This window comes from Saccopteryx bilineata, chromosome 2, assembly GCF_036850765.1.
Source record: "Saccopteryx bilineata isolate mSacBil1 chromosome 2, mSacBil1_pri_phased_curated, whole genome shotgun sequence".
Lineage (NCBI taxonomy): Eukaryota > Metazoa > Chordata > Mammalia > Chiroptera > Emballonuridae > Saccopteryx > Saccopteryx bilineata.
In genome coordinates this window covers 373,315,488-373,333,734 of record NC_089491.1, presented here as the reverse complement: position 1 = coordinate 373,333,734, position 18,247 = coordinate 373,315,488, and the positions used below count along the sequence as shown (strand labels likewise).

General features: G+C 57.0%; 2 protein-coding genes across 2 annotated transcripts; both read right to left on the bottom strand.

Annotated features, from left to right (window-relative positions):
• Positions 1–3,982: 3,982 nt before the first annotated feature.
• Positions 3,983–6,981, bottom strand: LOC136326971 (keratin, type I cytoskeletal 16-like). Its single transcript, XM_066263650.1, has 8 exons — positions 6,287–6,981; positions 5,756–5,838; positions 5,456–5,612; positions 5,181–5,342; positions 4,961–5,086; positions 4,441–4,661; positions 4,301–4,350; positions 3,983–4,197 (listed from the first exon to the last, which is right to left on the bottom strand). The coding sequence occupies exons 1-8, from the start codon at positions 6,803–6,805 to the stop codon at positions 4,133–4,135; spliced, it is 1,383 nt and encodes a 460-aa protein (XP_066119747.1). The 5' UTR covers positions 6,806–6,981; the 3' UTR covers positions 3,983–4,132.
• Positions 6,982–13,413: 6,432 nt separating this feature from the next.
• On the bottom strand, positions 13,414–18,165 carry LOC136326970 (keratin, type I cytoskeletal 17). The gene is made up of 8 exons (XM_066263649.1): positions 17,565–18,165; positions 16,414–16,496; positions 15,860–16,016; positions 15,088–15,249; positions 14,879–15,004; positions 14,567–14,787; positions 14,450–14,475; positions 13,414–13,642 (listed from the first exon to the last, which is right to left on the bottom strand). The coding sequence occupies exons 1-8, from the start codon at positions 17,988–17,990 to the stop codon at positions 13,548–13,550; spliced, it is 1,296 nt and encodes a 431-aa protein (XP_066119746.1). The 5' UTR covers positions 17,991–18,165; the 3' UTR covers positions 13,414–13,547.
• Between the last annotated feature and the right edge of the window lie 82 nt (positions 18,166–18,247).

Genomic DNA, 18,247 nt, shown 5'->3' with positions numbered 1-18,247 from the left:
TTTTTTATTCTCTTCGTTCATTACATACATGCACAGTTTTATGCATATGTATAAAATTGTGTGCACTTCTTTTTTTTAAAATTTTTAAATTATTTATTTATTCATTTTTTTAGAGAGGAGAGGGAGAGACAGAGAGAGAAGAGAGACAGAGAGAGAGAAGGGGGGAGGAGCTGGAAGCATCAACTCCCATATGTGCCTTGACCAGGCAAGGCCAGGGTTTCGAACCGGTGACCTCAGCATTTCCAGGTCGATGCTTTATCCACTGCGCCACCACAGGTCAGGCTGTGCACTTCTTTTTAAACTTTCCTGGCTTATTTGTTTTTTTTATCCCCTCTTTCCTCCTACCGCCTCCTTCGCCCTACCCCCAAGGTCACCCATGCTCCTAACTTCATGCTTACCCTTTCACAAGGTTGGTTCTCGTATAAGTATACACACATACACACACACACACACTCATCTACATCAATGGGGGCTGGTTTTTGTTTATTCACACATGTGAGATCAATATCCTATGTCTGCTTTTCTGCATCGTGCATTCCCCTCCCCAAGGACCTTGAGGAATCTCTTCTTGCCGTCTGGCATAGCTCCAATTTACTGATTGTGATGGTTACTGAATATTTTATAGTGTGAATGAATCATTGTTTACTCGACTGTACTCTACAGATGGGTAGTCACTTTGTTTTTCATTTTCGGTCACATATCAATATTGCACATATATCCTTTTCTACTGGTCTTTTGTTTCTGTGAACTTACTCATTTAATAATGAAGCCCTAAAATATTTGAAAACCATCTTTGTCATGAGTTCACACATAATGAGGCCAGAGAGAAACCGGAGAGAACAAACACCCTGGGGACAGAACAATGGATGAATGTTTTTATTTTTTTATATTTCCATTTATGTTGTCACACTATTTTCATGACAGAGAAAAGCTAGATGGGCCAAAATGTATCTCTTTCACATGCAACAATGCTATGATCATAGAAAAAACAGGGATGTTTGGATCCCAGCAATGAATTAACAGGGAGCCAAGTCATAAGTGGGCTCTCCCAAATAGTCATCTTTGCTTTAACACCCTTTGATCTGCTCACAGCCCTTCAGGAGTCCTGGGCAGCTGGAGGAGAGAGGACGCAGAGCTACATCATCAGCCCATGGTGGTGACCTCACACTTTATCCAGAAGGCCCAGTAAAGAGCTCCCCTTGCTCAATGCCTCAGCTCTTACAGTTCAGGCTCTGTCCCTCCATGGCTCAAGAAGACACTTGCTTTCTCTTCTGTGACAGTTCATCAATATCTACCATGGTGGCTCCCTCGTACCAACCCGGCGGGCAGTATATAGAATCCAAGGAAATCTGTTCTCAAGAAATTTGCTTCTGAGAAGTTTTCGTGGAGACCAGAAAGAACAGGGACTTCCACACCAATCCCATGGTTTGATCCCATAAACCTTTATTGAGTGTCCTTTACGAGCTGGGTGCTATCTAAGGGCTGTGGGGACAAGAAAAACAGAAAGCTTCATTCATGTTTATGTTTCAGGGAACTATCAGAGATCTTAAACAAGCTACAGCAGTGGGAGGGCGCACACAACAAATCCCTTATCTCAGACACAAGGAGGGACGCTGTGCTTTTTATAGCTCTCAGAAACAATGGACCCTAAGAAAGCAAAACCTTACGAGCTTACCACTAATTCATTTACATCAGCAGATACACTTTATAAGCTATTATTAAGTCTCTAACCATTGTTTTAGCATGTTATGCAGTTATCTGAAACAATATTTCACAAACTTTTTGACACTAAGTCAAGCATAAAGAATCTGAGGGTGTGTCCAAAGTAGACAAGTTACAAGGAACATTCCAGAGCACTCAGCCTCCTCATCCCAGTGCCAGGACCTTAGAAAGTGGGGAAGGCCAGCCAAGAGCAAAATGCAGTCTGATTTGGGACTTGAATCTTAGCTTGAGCAATCCAGGCAGCAAGGCATTTCTGGGTAGAAAAGCTGGTTCCCTTATTGAAGGGGAAACTCACATTTCTGTTTTGATATAGTCCTTCTTTAAAGGGGCTCATGTTTTGTGTCTACCAGATAAAGTAATGAATAGGAGAAATGCGGTTCCTTCTCTCAGGATGTTTTACTAAATAACTGACTAGAATTCCATACCCAGCCAAACTATCAGTCAAGGGCGAGGGTCATGAGGGTAGATTAACCATGTTTTCAGACATAAAAGGTCGATGCATCCTTTCTCAGAAACTACTAGGAAATGTGCTTCACTAAACTGAAGGGGGGAAAGAAAAAGAAAAGGGAAGGCATGGGATCCAGGAAACAAGGGATGCAACACAGAAGGAAGGATGAAGGGAGCGTCCGGGTTGACAGCAGGCTTAGAGAGCATCCAGACAGACAGACCGAGGACAGAGGGCTCCAGGAGGGACATCTCTGAAAAAGGTGAGACTGATGGAACAGGCAGTATGCAACCCACGGAGAGGAGATCTGCTCTTCCAGCAGTGAATGAGAGAAGAAGCTAGCGAGACGTGCAGAGAAAACCTAAACAGATTGAAAAAGATATTTATCCCAAGGAAATTTAATATAGTATAAAGTATGATTTGACCGTGAATAACATCTGAAAGGTTACAGTAATAGAAACATTAAACATTTACCTAATGAAAATATGAATACGTTGGGAGGATGGAAAGAAGGGAGGTGAGGAAGGAGCGGGACGGGGCATGCCGGATAAGAGAGCCAAGTCTCCATCCTTCGTAGCAGGAAGTCAAGCGTTAAACAGGAACACTGAAAGAATCAAGAAACCATAGTGAAAGCCTGTCGTTTAGAAATGAGGAGGCAAAGGCCAAGAGTAGTAGCTAATAAAGTGGAAGGTGGGAATGGAGGTAAGTGACACAAACTGGGTGGCTCTTCTTCCTAAAAGGTTTGATATTGTTATACATGCATAACTTCGATTTTTTTTTATTTAAAATTTTTTAAATATGGAAGGTGTCCACGGCAAGGGAGAGGTGTGGGCCATTGAAATTAGTCAGGTGTGGTTGACTCACGGGTGCAGGGCAGGGAAGGGCGGGAAGGAACCAAAGAGGGTAGAGACGGAAGAGCTGAGCGTGGAAGGGGAAAGGGAACGTCTCGCGGGTTAAGCAGAAGAGTTCTGATCACATCCTTGTTCTTGATCTTGACCACACTCTTGTTAGCAAGGTCACTGGGCAGAAATGGGAGGGGGCGAGGCGGACAGCAGGGGGCCCTGGTGAGTAGGAGGCCGTGGCCAGTTCCAGGGAGCAAGGAGGCAGGTCTGGATGGGGCGGTGGTTTGGGGGATGAAGAGGAGGGCATGGGTGACAGGTGTTTCCTAGGGGACTCGACAGTGTGACACTTACACGCTGAGGGGCCTGGGGAAAAGGAAGGAGTTGCTAAGGGTGATGAGGAGGAGTGGGCTGGGAGAAGAAGGGCTCACCAGGGGTACCATCCCCAAGGCAGCAGCCCACTTTCTACCTTCCAGTGCAAAGATCATTGTATGCCAATGTGGGGCACCAGGGGGTAGAGTGAAGAGCTCCAGCTTTGGAGTCTATGGGCTAAAATAACTAATGAGATAGGGTGGTATCAAGGAAAGGCATGGACTTTGTAGCCAACCAGCCGTGGGAGTGAACCGCAATCAAACCACTTATTATCTGTGTGACCTCATGCAAGTTACTTAACCTCTCTGAACCCACAGTTGTCTCCATTCCAAAATGGGCCTGACCACACCCAGTTGACAGAGTTGTTAGAAGGGTCTAAGGGAAGAACCTCTGTAAAATGCCTCTCACATGGTACCTGTCAACATGTGTGAGCTCCTTCCCACCCTGTCTCTCACCTCCCACCCCCACAATGGCATGGAGAGACCTCCAGGAAGACCCTAACAAACTCTTCTGAGCTTTGCTCTTTCCAGCATCCCTTGGGCTGTGAGGTCCCAGAGGCCCTTCAACTCCCCTCCCATCTGTTCACAAACAGAGACCACACAGGTTTGCATCAGCCAGAAAGTCAGCTTTATTAGCCCACCACCAGCGGAGAGGGAGGGGAGACAGCTGGGACCTGCGCTGGGAGAACAGGGACCCGACCCAGGCCTTCGGGAGATGAGGCCGGCCGGTGGCAGCAAGCTCCGGGGGAGACAGCTCACGGCCTGGAGCTCTGGCCCTGCTCCTTGAGGATGGGCCGAGTCTGGCGGCTGGGGGAGGAGACTGTGGGAGAGAAGAGAGTCTGTGAGCAGGGCTCTGGGAGCTCAGCGGGCCCCACCCAGGGTGAAGGGAGGGCAGGAGTGCCCGGGACCCTCAGGAGCCTTACCATCTCGGGAAGAATAGGACTGGCTGGACGTGAGCTGAGCCGAGGACAGACTGGGGAGAAAAGGCAGAGCGGTTAGAGGTGCTGGGAGCAGCAGGGAGCGGAAGGGTCTGTGGGGCAGGACTGGGCGGGGGTGTGCTCACTGGGCATCCTCGCCCTCCAGCAGGCGGCGGTAGGTGGCGATCTCCTGCTCCAGCCGCGTCTTCACGTCCAGCAGGATCTGGTACTCTTGGCTCTGCTGCTCCATCTCACACCGCAGCTGCGCCAGCTGCTCCTCCACGCTGCCAATCAGCCCCTGGATCTGGGACAGCTGCATGCAGTAGCGGCCTTTGGTCTCCTCCAGGCTGCTCTCCAGGGAAGCTTTCTGTTAGTGGGAGAGAGAGAGAGAAAGAGAGCCATCAAAGGCGGTCACTGCTGTCCCTCCAGGTCTCTGGGCATGTTTTCTGTGAGGTGCTTGGTTTTGACCCCAGCTGGGCTACTGATGGGCCAGACAAAATAGAGAAAAACTATTCCACCATTCTGGCCCTTAATTTCTCCATCTATGTGTGATGGGTACAATGATCCCTCCAGTCCCATTCTTGGGGAAAGAGAGGTGGAACTGTATTGTGACCATGTAGAGGGGTTGGTGGACATCACTGGAGGTTTGGGGCCAGGTTTTCATACCATGCTGAGCTGGGACTGCAGTTCGATCTCCAGGCCCTGGAGCACCCGCCGGAGCTCGGTCACCTCACTGCGGTTGCTCTGCACCAGTTCACTGTTAGAGGCCACTTCTCTGTTCAGCTCCTCGGTCTGAGTTCGGAAAAAAAGAGCAGAAGGCGTGAGGCGCTGCAGAGGCTCCCCTGGCTGGGAAGGGCTGCAGGAAGGCTGAGGAGCCCAGCCCCACCTTGCTCAGGAACCAGGCCTCGGCGTCTCTGCGGTTCTTCTCGGCTATCTGCTCATACTGGTCGCGCATCTCGTTCAGGATGCGACTCAGGTCCACGCCGGGGGCGGCGTCCATCTCCACGTTGACGTCCCCGCCAGTCTGACCCCGCAGGGCAAGCATCTCCTAGGAAGGGATGGCGAAAGCTGGTCAGTTCAGCTGACCCCTTTCTTCACTCCAGGTGCATCTGCAGCCCCACTGAACCAGCCCCCTACTGACAACGCCAACAGCAACCTCACCTCCTCGTGGTTCTTCCTCAGGTAGGCCAGCTCCTCCTTCAGGCTCTCGATCTGCATCTCCAGGTCGGCTCTGGCCAGGGTCAGCTCGTCCAGCACCCGGCGCAGGCCGTTGATGTCGGCCTCCACGCTCTGGCGCAGGGCCAGCTCGTGTTCATACCTGGCAGGTCAGAGGTCAGGGCATCAGGTTGCATCCATGAGGCTTCTGGGGCTCAAGACCTGCTGGTCCTCCCGGACAGATAGCCCCACGGCTCGCCCCCACCCTCTGCTCTCTGCCTCCAGCCCGGCCACAGGGATGCTCACTTGGTCCTGAAGTCATCAGCTGCCAGCCTGGCATTGTCGATCTGCAGAATGGGCTGAGCGTTCTCAATGGTAGCTGCAATGATCTGCAGAGGGGAGAGGGGCAAGATTAGCCAAGGGCAGGGTTAGTCAAGGTCCTGCTGCTCAGGGGTGAAGAGTGCCGAGGGGAGAAAGGAGCCTCCCCAAGTTTAGGGGTTGCCTGGGTGACAGGTCAGGCGCCATGCTGCCCCAGCCAGCCAGGGGTGCCTTCTCCACTCAGCTCAGGGTGGGTAGGAGATGCACCCGACCTCCCCTGCCAACTGAGGGTGCAGTGCAAAGAAGGCATGCAAGGAATAAAAAGTCAGGGTTCTAGGTCCACTCAGACACCTTGATGCTAGAAAAAGACCTTCTGCCACCAACTCTCTGAACGGCTCTTGGCTATGCATGTATGGCCTCAGTCTTCCTGTTTGTAAAATGGAGATGCCACCAAGTGGTTTCCTAAGAGCTACTGCCTCCAAGACCTCTCTCAATGCTCCGCCCACCTGGCCCACCCACCTTGTTCCTCAGGTCCTCGATGGTCTTGAAGTAAGGGCTGTAGTCCTTGGTCTCAGCGGGCCGCTGCTTCTGGTACCAGTCCCGGATCTTCACCTCCAGGTCCGCGTTGGCCTCCTCCAGGGCACGCACCTTGTCCAGGTAGGAGGCCAGGCGGTCGTTGAGGTTCTGCATGGTCATCTTCTCATTGCCAGTGAGGAGTCCGCCATCGCCACCACCAAAGCCAGCACCGAAGGCGCCACCAAAGCCAGCACCGCCAAAGCCAGCACCACATCCTCCACCGAAACCGCTTCCCAGGGCCCCACCAAAGCTGCTGCTGCTGCTGCTGAAGCCACCACCATAGCCGCCTCCCAGCCCGCAGGCCCCCCCGGAGGAGTAGCGAGAGAATGACATGCCCCCGAAGGCACTGGGGGCCAGGCAGGACCCTCCGCCCAGGACGGAGGACATGCGGCTAGAGCCACCTCCGAAGCCACAGGAGCCCTTCATGGAGCTGGAGGTGAACTGGCGGCTGCAGGTGGTCATGGTGTCGAGGAGGGAGGTGAGTGAGCGAGCGAGCTAGTCGGCAGAGAGAAGAGAGGTGCTCAGAGAGGATGCTGCGGCTGTCTCCACCTCAGGCACCTTTATATGCCCCGGGAAGGCGGGGCCCTCCCAACTGCTGACTCCGGGTTCCCCTCCAGGTTTCATCACTCAGGTCCCGGCCAACTCCCCACTCCAGATTACTCCGCCGGGGTCGACTCACTTCTCTGCCTTGCTCGGAGTTCCCACCCAGCTTTGGGGGGTGTGGGGCCAAGAGAAGACACACAAAAGCGAGTCGGTCGTGACTCAGGCTGGGCGGCAGGAATCAGCTCCTGTTCCTGGAGCCCGAGGGGACAGCAGGGCCTTGGCACAGGAGGCTTTGTAGAGGCTGCGTCCCCAGGCAGTGAGTCAGCCCAGAGAAGGACTCCCTGCCCCACGGTGACAACCTCAGTGATGCCATCCCAGGGTTGTCTCAGGATGCAGCCATCGGGATCCTACGTGCCTGGTTTTTGGGTTTTGATGGGAGAGCTGGGTTCATGGCTTAGCTCCGCTTTGTTCACTGTGTGACCTGAGGCCCCTCACCTACCCTCTCTGGGCCTGTTTCCCTTCAGCAAAATGACAAGGCTGGACTGAGAGATCTTGAAATCCTTTCTAGTTCTAAAAATTCTATGACTTGCTTTCCCCTGACTGGATCAAATTCATTTTGGAGGCTGCTGCTGAGCCTGCAGGACCTCAGAAGTGTGTGGTACCACGGAACCAGCATGCACTGGGAATCTGGACAGGTGCCGGTTGGATCCTGGCTCTGCCCCTTACAACGGCATAGGCTGTGCTTTAGCCCCTCTGGGCCTCGGGGTTTTTGTCTGTAAAAGGGGAGGACACAGCACACACCCCCAGAGGACCATGTATGGACTTCGCCGGCCCTTCCCCGATGGCCAGCTCTGACTCTCACCCACCCTTTCAGCTACTCCATCCTTTCTTTCAGCACAGCTGCCCGTCACCTTCCTGCTCGCACCCACCTCTGAGCTCTGGCAATGCCCTCCCACACCCCGGCCCTTCCCTCTGCACCCCCTCCTCCCACCCTGTGGGCAGCCCACCCCCAATGCATTGCTCCTTCTCCCCACTGGCACCCACTGTAAACTGAGATGGGAAGGAGTCCCTGTCATGCCACTGGTGCCACGAGTGACCACTGACCCCACAATGGGCTTTCGAGTCCCCCACACATTGTAACCAAGGCTCAGTTCCTGACGATCTTCTCTCGGGTGACCACAGAGTCCTAGCTGAGCTTGGCAGCTTCACTCATTCGGTTGAGAGAGGAGACAAGATGTTTCTCTGGTCACCTGCCGTGCTCAAGCATTGCACAGAGGGCCCTACATGTGCCGCATGGAGCTGTGAGGCGCCTGTACCTGCCACCGGTTCACAGGCAGGGAGCTGAAGGGTAAGTGGACTTCCCAAGACCCCAGTCAATGGGGAGCGGAGGTCTGAACCCCTGTCTGTCTATTTATCGAGCTCAAACCCTCCCCACCATCCTGAACCGCTCTCCCAGTGCATCCCCAACAGACATCATCGTCTTGAATTAATCCTGCGAAGGAGAAGGAAAACCAGAGAGAAGGGTGATTCCCCTAAAGTCACTAGTCCGGGACTGGAACCCGGAGCTCGGGCCATCTCCACTTTCCCACAGGGGCCTTCCAGGCAGGCACCAGGGGTGTCCATTCTCATCTACCTTCCCATAGTGCAGGGAAGAAGCTCCGCCCACAATGTGCATGACCCTGGCCCAAGGGCCAGAGGCAGGATTGGGGGGTCTGGACCCAAAATCAGAGGCCTCCTCAGGGTAGTCTGAGGGGTGACCCACAGAGCTGGCTGCTGTCCTTGCGCTGAAACGCCTCTGTCAAAGTGAGGGGGGCAGAGAGGGCTTGCCTCAACCTGAGCTCTGCTGGGCGATACCACCTCGAAATTCTCTGCCTCAGCACAGCCAGGCTTTGTTACTGCCACATTGCATTCCGTCAGTCATCGGGCTTGTGGGCACAGGGCCCAGAGGTATTAGCAGAGTTGGTGCCCAGCATACGCCTTTAGGATAAGGCCTGGGAGATGCTCCCCTCCTCACAACCCCTAAATGTGCCAAGGGGCCCCGGGATTTTGGACAGAAATCCTACTATTCCAAGTGTCAGCATGAGCTCGGCTTATCACCCTCAGAACTGGAAATGACCCCTGAGTTCACCAAAAGTCACCAAGCTCCAACCAAAGAGAGTGAAAGACTTGTCCCAGTTTGCAGAGCACGGAGGCAGAGAAGCAGAGACTCAGATCTGGCCTCGGGGAGCTTTCCTTCTCTGTCCCAAGCACCCCTTCCTCCTCCTTTCTAATTGGATCGCTGCCCCTCCCACTTAAGTGGGGGTTAAGTGGTCGCACCCAGGCTCAGCCCTGAAGATCCAGGGAGCTCCCTGGGCTGAGAAGCTTTGAGAAGGAAGTTGCTGACCAACCCATCAAACTATTCAGTCCACACCACAGACCAGGCACCTATCCCGTGTCCAGCATTGGGGACAGACGGGGTGGGGGAAATGTGACATGATCTCTGACTTTGGAACTTATCATCTGACCAGGAGAGAAGACTAAGGTGGGAATAGAGCACCATGTGCAGAAAACCCTGAGATGCTCTGCCCTCAGGATGCAGCTGGGTGAGTGTCACCAACTCTGAGCCCCAGCAGTAAGGGAGTGGGCCGCCCCCGAGATCCTCTTCAGAAGGTGGCCGAGCCAGGGGCAGCCTCAGCTGGGCCCCAGAAGACCTGAGCTGGCAGAGGAGTGGGGAGCATTTCCTCCATTACACCTGCCCCAAGGTTGCCAAGTGCCCGAATCACCAGGCTGGCACTCCTCCAGGCCATGGGTTCGCCTCCTTCCTCTCTCCTTGGGCCGTCCCATCTCGGGTGTGAGGTCATCTCATTCCAGACTTGGCTGGGAAATATTATTGGCCAATCGCACAGCTCACTTGCCGTGATTCCCAAGCCTGACTGATCAGCGGCACCCCATCCAGATGCCCGGGCCCTGCTCCGGCCCGTTGCATCAGCACCACCCTGGGAATGGGGTTCTTCCCAGAAACCAGTCAGGCCTGGGGGACGGGGTCAGGAGAAGGGGGCCCCTGGCAGGGACTGGGGGGAAAAGGAGGTGACTGCAGGGTCTTCAGCCCCTGGTGGCGGCCAGAACCACCGGCTCCAGGGGAGGATGAAGAGAGAAGAGGCTGGACAAGCCCAGACAGAGCAACCTGGAGTCTGGCGAGAAGGGATCAGATACTGGATAATTTGTTCTGCCTCGCTGAGCTTCAGTTTCCTTCTCTGGGAAACAGGAAGATCAGCACTACTTCATAGGCATGTTAGAGGCAAAATAAATAAAGCACCTGGCACAGACCGGTGGCCATACTGCATTTATTCACAAATATTTATAAAGCACCTACTGTGTGCACTCAGATGCACAAAAACAACAAAAAGAGACGCCCTGGGGGCATCCTGCCTGGTAGGGAGAGGGGCAGAGACCACCCTGGTACAGTGTGCTCAGGCTGAGCTGGGGGGGGGCATCCATAGGGGGTGGGGGAGGCTCTCTGGGAGTGAACAAATGTCCCTGACCCAGGCTCTGGCCCATGACTAGTCCCAGGATCTGCATGAATCTGAATGGCAGGCTCTTGCCATGTTTGATGCCCCTCTTCTGAGGGTGGGGGTTGTCACAGCCCCTCACAATGGTCTGCACAACCAAGAAGCCTTCAAGGAAGCTCATTGCTGAGTCAGGTTCAGTTACAGCCTCAGCTCTGTGCCTGGTGGCAGGACTGTCCTGGCTGTGGTCCCTCTGCCTCAGCCACCCACAGCATGGGGTGGCCAAGAGGCCCACAGGGTATAAGTGCTGAGGGGGTATTGTCAGCTTGCCACTGTGCCGTGCTCATCACTCCTCAGCTAGAGCCTGTGTCCCTTGTTTTCCCCCGGCCCCTGCAGACCCAGGCACAGAGCGATGCAGCATCATGTGTGACATGGCCAGTGTGACTGCCATGTCATCTCCCTGCAGGAGCACCGCCAGGTCACCCTTCCAGAATGTGGGAGTGGTGGAGGGAGTCACAAGGGCTGGCTACCACTGGCCCGGGCATGAGACTGAGAAGCAAGTGCGTGTGGGTCCATCCTACGAGAGTGGGTGAGGCTTCACCAAGGGCACTGACCAACCAATTCACTGAATAGCGGGCACAATATTTTGTGCAGTGGGTAAGTGGCTGTAGTTGAACCATGAGACCTTCTGCAGAGTCCCACACTGGGTCTCCCGGCCCAGCCCCAGGCAATGTCCCCAGCAACCTGGGTCAGCGTGGGGACAAAACCATCGAAGTTCTCCACACCATCCCCGAGGGACCATAGGCCCCTGAACCTAGTCACTCTGCCCCATACCCCCACGTGCCCAGGCCTGGGTTGAGCACTTCTGGAAAGGGCGGGTCCCCTTTTTCTCTCCGGGCCCAGGACGACTTCCCGCAGACCCTCAGCCCCAGCGCAGCAGCCACTGCCTCTCTAGCCAGCTCTCAGCACCCCTGGCGGCTCCTCGGTCCTGACCCCCCCCCCCACTCACTTTGTGGGCAGGGATTCTTCCCCAGCCGAGGGACAAGGTTGTCCAGGCTGTCTCTGGCCAGCCCCACTCTCTGGCCTGCCCTCAGCCACTGCATCAGTAGGCGAGGACCCCTGGAGTCTGCGGAGAGAGAACCGCTGCCTAAGAACCTGAGATCAGGCAGGGGGTGGGGCTCTTGGTTCCTCTTCCCAGCAGAGCTGTCTCCATCCAGCACCTTGCTCCACCCCTGACATGCCAGGCTCCAGACAAGGGCTGAGTCACGGTTTCTCCGAACCTCAGTGTCTCTATTCACACAATGGGGCGCCTCTTCCCAGAGCCTTCCCGCTTCCTGGGACGGTTGTTCAAATAAATGAGATCACCCTCCGGATGAGCCTTCCTCAGCCCAAGACTGGTTCTGCTGGTTGTGGGATGATGCACAGCGGGGGTCTGGGGGGTACAGTGCCACCTGCCTGTTCTCCATTTTTGCCCTGACTATTGCTCAGGCAGCTGAGAGGCACCAGCCTCTGATGGAACGGAGCCCGCACACCCAGCTCGCTTGGAGTGCTGCAGTTGCCTCTGTGGACACAGGTTTTCTCCAGGTGCCAGCCAGTGGTCCCCGCCATAGCAAGAAGCTCACTGTCCTTATTGTCCCCAGTATCGGGGCCAGAAGGGCTATTAGCTGGACTTCATCTCATCCCTTGCTTCTGTGGCTTCTGAGGTCCAGAGAGGGCCTGGGACCTGTCCAGAGCCTCACACCCAGCTGCCCACTTCCTAGACAGCACTAGTGCCACTGCCGCCCCTGCGCCTAGCCCCGCCCCGCCCAAGCCCCACCTCAGTTTCCAGGTACCGAGGTGTTTGGACAACCTGGTCTGACTGTGCAGCGGTAGACAGCCCCAGGCCTGTCAGTGAACTGGGGGGCACCCCTCCTTTCATCAGCCCCTTCCACCCACTCCCACTTCTCAGAGAAAAGCAGGAACGCAGACTCACCCCACCCCGTGATTTCCGGATTTACTCAAAGGCAGACAGACTTCCAGGTGTCAGGCTCCTCCCTAACTACTCATCACCTTCCACCAGAGAGGAAGGGGCTGGGGCCCAGAGGGTCCTGTGTCCTCTTCCCAGGATGTATTTCCCACCCACCCCCACCTCCAGGCTGCTGGAGCTGAGGGGACACACCCTGCCCCCCAGCGCCCCCATCCTGAGAAGCGGCTGGCCGTTGGAGGCGACCTCCCTGAGAGAAGCCCGCCTTTCTCCCGCAGCTGCCTGGGGTCCACAGCCTTCTCCAGAGGCACAGGTCTCTGGCTCACATTCCCAGGGTGAGGCAATGGCGCCCTGACCATCCGAGCTGCCTCGCCCGCCTTCCTGCCCTCTGTGCCTCTACCGAGAGGATCCAGACTTCCGTCCTTGCCCACTCCCTGCCCCCTCTCGGAGGAGGGACCTTGAGGAGCAATTGACTGGGCGCATCATCTCTTACAACTCTGGCTCCCACATCTGAGTTCTTCCTTCCATGTATGGATGGGAAAATGAGGCTCAGCAAGAGGAAGCCACTGCCGATGGTCACAGACTTACTTATAGGCCAAGAAGAGGCCACCTAAGACCCCCGTACACTGACCCTACCCTGGGTCTGGCGGTGCCTGGACCACCTTCCCTCAGATCGCTAGCTCTGGGAAAATGCAAAGCCCCAACCCCCTACATACACACACAAGCTCTGCCCAGACCTACTCTTTACCCTGGTCTGAGGCTCTATCAGGGGTCCCCAAACTTTTTACACAGGGGGCCAGTTCACTGTCCCTCAGACCGCTGGAGGGACGCCATATACAGTGCTTTTCTCACTGACCACCAATGAAAGAGGTGCCCCTTCTGGAAGTGCAGCGGGGACTGGATAAATGGCCTCAGGGGGCCGCATGTGGGTCGTGGGCCGTAGTTTGGGGACGCCTGCCTAAGTTAACAACAGTGGGTGTCCATGAACTCCTCCCCTACCCCGTCCCACACTCCCGCTTCCATTCAGCCGTTCCTCCCTGGGGCCCACCTCAATGGCCACAACCAGGATGCATTCCATGTTTGAGTCAACAAGCTTTATTGGTCAGGCAGGGGGTATGGGAAAGAGACTAGACACCATGGGACCAGGGCCGGGAGGTCACAGGCCGCAGGGCCGATGAGGGGCCCCCGGGGGGCTGGGCCGGGGAAGCCGTCCTTAGCGGGTGGTCTGGTGGACCTGCTCACGGGAGGAAATCACCTTGCCGTCCTGGACCTCCTCCACGATGGTGCGCACCTGCCGGGTGGTCACGGCTGCGGGACAGACACGCAGAGGTAGGCAGGGCTGAGAGACCTTGGCTCAGCGCCCGCCCCCGAGGGGAGCCGCTCTCTCCCCCTGGCCACTTGGTGTCCACACCTCTGCTGGCCCAAGATCACACCCACATGCGTGTCCCCCTTGTCCTCACTGCTCCCTCCCTTTCACCTTGTCCCTCTGCTGGTGCCCCAGATGGGTGGTGGGATTCTGACCACGTGTCCTTCTGCATGAGAGGCACCTCACTGAGCGGGCGCTCCACAACATAAGGTCTAGCTCCCTTTCTCCGCCGTCTCCAGGACATGGGCTACGCTCCGCACCCCCCACCCCCCCAAGACTGGGCACTCCGTGGCAAGAACCTGGTCTCCATCACCTCCACCAGACTGCAGACCCCAGGGCTAGGATTTCATATTCTCCATCAGCCAGGAGTACAAGGGCCAAGTTTCTCTCCCTCGTCAGACTAGAGCCCAGTCGGGACTGCTGCTGCCCATCTGTACCATCTCAGAGCCAAGATCATGAAACCGTGTCCCTGTCTCCCCATCAGATGAGAATCCCCGGAGCTAGGACCATGCTTCCTCCTTAGACTAGGAGCTCCAGGATAAGGACCATCTCCCTGCCCCTCCCCGATCAGACAAGACAGGGACTCCTGCATCTGATTCCCCTGAGCATCAGTCCTGAGCTCTAATGGGTCTCTTTCCCGACCTCTGCTAAGGATCATTTCCCGGGGGGCTCCTGGGGACCCTCCCTCAGCAGGGTGCAAATGCGTGCCTGCCCCATGCTGCCCTGCCTTCAGCTACCGAGATCCTTACGTTCTCTGGGCTTGTACTGAGTCAGGCTGCAAAGAAAACAAAGAGAGGAGATCAGATGTGGGTCTGAGAGCTCCACTCCATCCCCGGCCCACAGCCCTGGCCCCGGGCCCCACTCACTGGGCATCCTCGCCCTCCAGCAGGCGGCGGTAGGTGGTGATCTCCTGCTCCAGCCGCGTCTTCACGTCCAGCAGGATCTTGTACTCCTGGTTCTGTTGCTCCATATCGCAGCGCAGCTGGGCCAGCTGCTCCTCCACGCTGCCGATCAGCCCCTGGATCTGGGACAGCTGCACGCAGTAGCGGCTCTCTGTCTCCGCCAGGCTGCCCTCCAGGGATGCTTTCTGTAAGAGGGCAGGAGAAGCAGAGTCAGAGAGGGTGGCCAATGCTCCCTCTAGGGCCCAGGGCCCACGCCAGGCCTGGCAGCGCCCTTACCATGCTGAGCTGGGACTGCAGTTCGATCTCCAAGGCCTGCACGGTGCGCCGGAGCTCAGATATCTCGCTCTTGCCGCTCTGCACCAGCTCGCTGTTGGTGGCCACCTCGCGGTTCAGCTCCTCTGTCTGCAGAAAAGAAAACACCATTAATCCTGGAAGTTCCTGGGAGGCAGGTCTCCTGGGTGCCTTCCACCCCGGAGGACACCCACCTTGCTGAAGAACCAGTCCTCGGCGTCCTTGCGGTTCTTCTCCGCTATCTTCTCGTACTGGTCGCGCATCTCGTTCAGGATGCGGCTCAGGTCCACGCCGGGGGCGGCGTCCATCTCCACGTTGATCTCGCCGCCCACCTGGCCTCGCAGGCTGTTCATCTCCTACAGGGGACAGGGATTGCGGTCTTGGCATCCGGGCCTGTCCTGACCTCTCACTCCCAACCCTTCCCACACAAGCTCTCCAGACCCCTCCCAAGGAACCCTCCCTCCATCTGCCTGTCTTCTACCCTCAGGCCCTCCCAATGACTTCTGTTCACTGCTCTTTAGGGCCTTGGCCTCCTCCATCAGGCTGGGGACACCCTGAGAGTAGATTCTCTGTCTCCCCCGTTAGACTGAGGGCTTTCCAAAGATAACATCTCATTCTTAGGCCTGTGCCCCCAGAATATCCCCTCTAATTTCCAAACTTCGTCACAGGGCCCAGAGTCAAAGGTCTGAGCGAGGACTAGAAGGAGAGCTCTTCACCTATCCCCTGTCCTTGTGAGGGAGGCCGGCGCATGGACAGAAGCGGCCTCTGTGGGCCCCTGGGAGGTTCCTCAGAGGCAGGAAAGCAGGAAGGAGGCTGGACCGCACACTGGCTCTGGAGCCAGGGATCAGGGCTCCACAGGCTGGGCAGCCCTGTAAGGTGACCAGCCCCGGGGCACCTGCCTGTATACCCTGCCCTCGGTCTCAGCCTCGGCACAGCCTCAGCGCCCTGCCACCCCTTCCACCTCACCTCCTCGTGGTTCTTCCTCAGGTAGGCCAGCTCCTCCTTCAGATTCTCGATCTGCATCTCCAGGTCAGCTCTGGCCAGGGTCAGCTCGTCCAGCACCCGGCGCAGGCCGTTGATGTCGGCCTCCACGCTCACGCGCAGGGCCTGCTCTGTCTCGAACCTGCCAAGGGAACCGGAGGCTTCAGGCTACACACTTAGGCTGGCAGGGCCAGGGTGTGGCCAGCATCTCGCTCTGGCCAGGGCTCGAAGGGCTCAGAGGAATGATGATGGGGAGGAGAGGAAGCAATTTCCAGCCCTGGGGCCCTGGGAACAGGTAGGGTAAGGCCCTACCCTCACCTGGCTGACTACTCTTCTCCTCTCTGCCTCCTGCCTCCTCTTGCTCTCTTCCATTATCTGCCTAAGCCCATCAACCTTCAGAATTTGCAGCCTCCTGGACCAAGAGGTGGGCTCCCCCACCCTCGGACTCCCCCATTCTGGCCTATCCCACCAGCAACCGAGGGCTCTAGGGTGGGGAGGGGCGGCCCCAGCCGCTGTACGGCTCAGCGGCGAAGGCTCACTTGGTGCGGAAGTCGTCAGCAGCCAGGCGCGCATTGTCAATCTGCAGCAGGATGCTGGCATTGTCCACGGTGGCCGTGAGGATCTGGGGAGATGGGAGAATGGTCAGATCACTGGGTGGGGGTGATTCCACCCAGACCAGAGTCCTGAGATGGGTCTTCCTGCCTGGGGGCCAGGATGTAGCTGCCTTCTCCAGGAAGGATCCCTTCCCGCCCAGCCTCTCCCCTTCCCTGTGCTGTAATTGTTGACAAAGGTTGGGCCAGCAAGAGTCTGATGTGCTGAAACTTGCCTCCTGTTCCCCCAGGACCTGCCTTCCCCTCCACAGACCCCCACGGCCAGGCTCTGCCCTAAACCAGAGCGGGCAGCACAGGGAGTTCTCAGGCTGGGAATGTGGGGAGGCCAGAGAATGGGGGGACACCTCAGGGCAGAAGCTGTCCCAGGACACAGAGGGGATATGGACAACCCCCACATTTTATAGTTAGGGAGAGGGTGCCCTGAGAGGCACCCCCAAAAGGGAAGCTAAAGAAATCCTTGCTAAAGAGTATTTTCAAATCAGAAGTCACAACCCTGGCTAAGCCTTGACCTGGGGCTCCAGCAGGTAGCCCTGCCCCCCCCCCCAGGTTTGCTCAGCTCAGTTCTGAAGAGGGCAGCAAAAAGGATGGCAGAAAAATCTCTAAATAAGGCTCATGAGAGGCCTCTGAGGCTCCACCCCTTCGGTCCTGTCTCCACCTCCCAGCAGGTGCCGTCAGGCGCTCGCTCAGACCCCTCACATCATCCTCACCCCAGATCCCCCTCTTGCTCCAAGGCAAGAACCGTCCACATATCTAGCAGCCTCGTGAGCCCAGCCCTCTGCATGTGTCCACTCGCCTCATCCTATCACTGCACAAGGCGGCAAGGAGCTCTGTGATGAGGAAACTAAGGCTCAGAGGGGCTCCATGAGTCCTGCTTGTCCCCAGCCCAGCCTGCTGACCCCGAAAAAGAATAACACGAGCCACAGAGCAGCCAGGACGTGGGTGCCCAGAGGCTAAGCTGGAGCCAAGCTGCCCGTTCCCCAAGGCCTGTGACAGCCCCGGCTGGACTCCAGCTTTGGGCAGGAGATGCGGGAGAAAGAAGTCATAACTCCCACAGGCCCTCCGTCCCCAGCCGGCCCTACCTTGTTCTTCAGGTCCTCGATGGCCTGGTAGTAGTGGCTGTAGTCACGGGCGGGCCCTGGGGCCTGCTTCTGGTACCAGTCCCGGATCTTCACCTCCAGCTCCGCGTTGGCCTCCTCCAGGGCACGCACCTTGTCCAGGTAGGAGGCCAGGCGGTCGTTGAGGTTCTGCATGGTGGCCTTCTCCCCTCCCGCCAGCAGCCCGTCCACACTTCCAAAGCTGCCGCCATAGCCGCTGCCTGAGCCGAAGCTGTAACAGCTGGAGTAGCTGCTGCCCCCGAGGGCACTGCCCAGGCCGCTGGCCGACCCCAGCCTGCAGGAACCCCCCAGGCTACTAGACAGCCGGCAGGAGGTGCGGGACGCGCCCCCCAGGCCGGAGGAGCCCTTGATGGAGCTGGAAGAGGTGAACTGGCGGATGGTGGTGGTCATGGCGACAGCCACAGGCGGCGAGCAGGCGCAGGACGAGTGGGCTGGAGAGGAGGGAGCCTACGGTGCGAGCGTGTTGCTGCCAGGGCTCGCCTGGCTGCTTTATAGGCCGCCACGTGGGCGGGCGTGGCGATTACAACAGGCTTGCTCCTCTGTTTCCATTCCCCTGGGCTTTCATCACCCCTGGCGCTCTGCCAGCTCCCAAGTGGCTGCGGGCCCCCTCCCCTCCCACCAGCGGGGGGTTCTCTGAACCCCCGTGC

Coding starts and splice junctions, on each gene's coding strand:
- LOC136326970 (XM_066263649.1), bottom strand. CDS start 17,990: ATGACCACCACCATCCGCCAGTTCACCTCTTCCAGCTCCATCAAGGGC. Junction 15,005..15,087: donor AGGACTGGTTCTTCAGCAAG/GTGGGTGTCCTC, acceptor TCTTTTCTGCAG/ACAGAGGAGCTGAACCGCGA. Junction 14,788..14,878: donor TGCAGTCCCAGCTCAGCATG/GTAAGGGCGCTG, acceptor GCCCTCTTACAG/AAAGCATCCCTGGAGGGCAG.
- LOC136326971 (XM_066263650.1), bottom strand. CDS start 6,805: ATGACCACCTGCAGCCGCCAGTTCACCTCCAGCTCCATGAAGGGCTCC. Junction 5,839..6,286: donor TCGAGGACCTGAGGAACAAG/GTGGGTGGGCCA, acceptor TCCCCTCTGCAG/ATCATTGCAGCTACCATTGA. Junction 4,662..4,960: donor TGCAGTCCCAGCTCAGCATG/GTATGAAAACCT, acceptor TCCCACTAACAG/AAAGCTTCCCTGGAGAGCAG.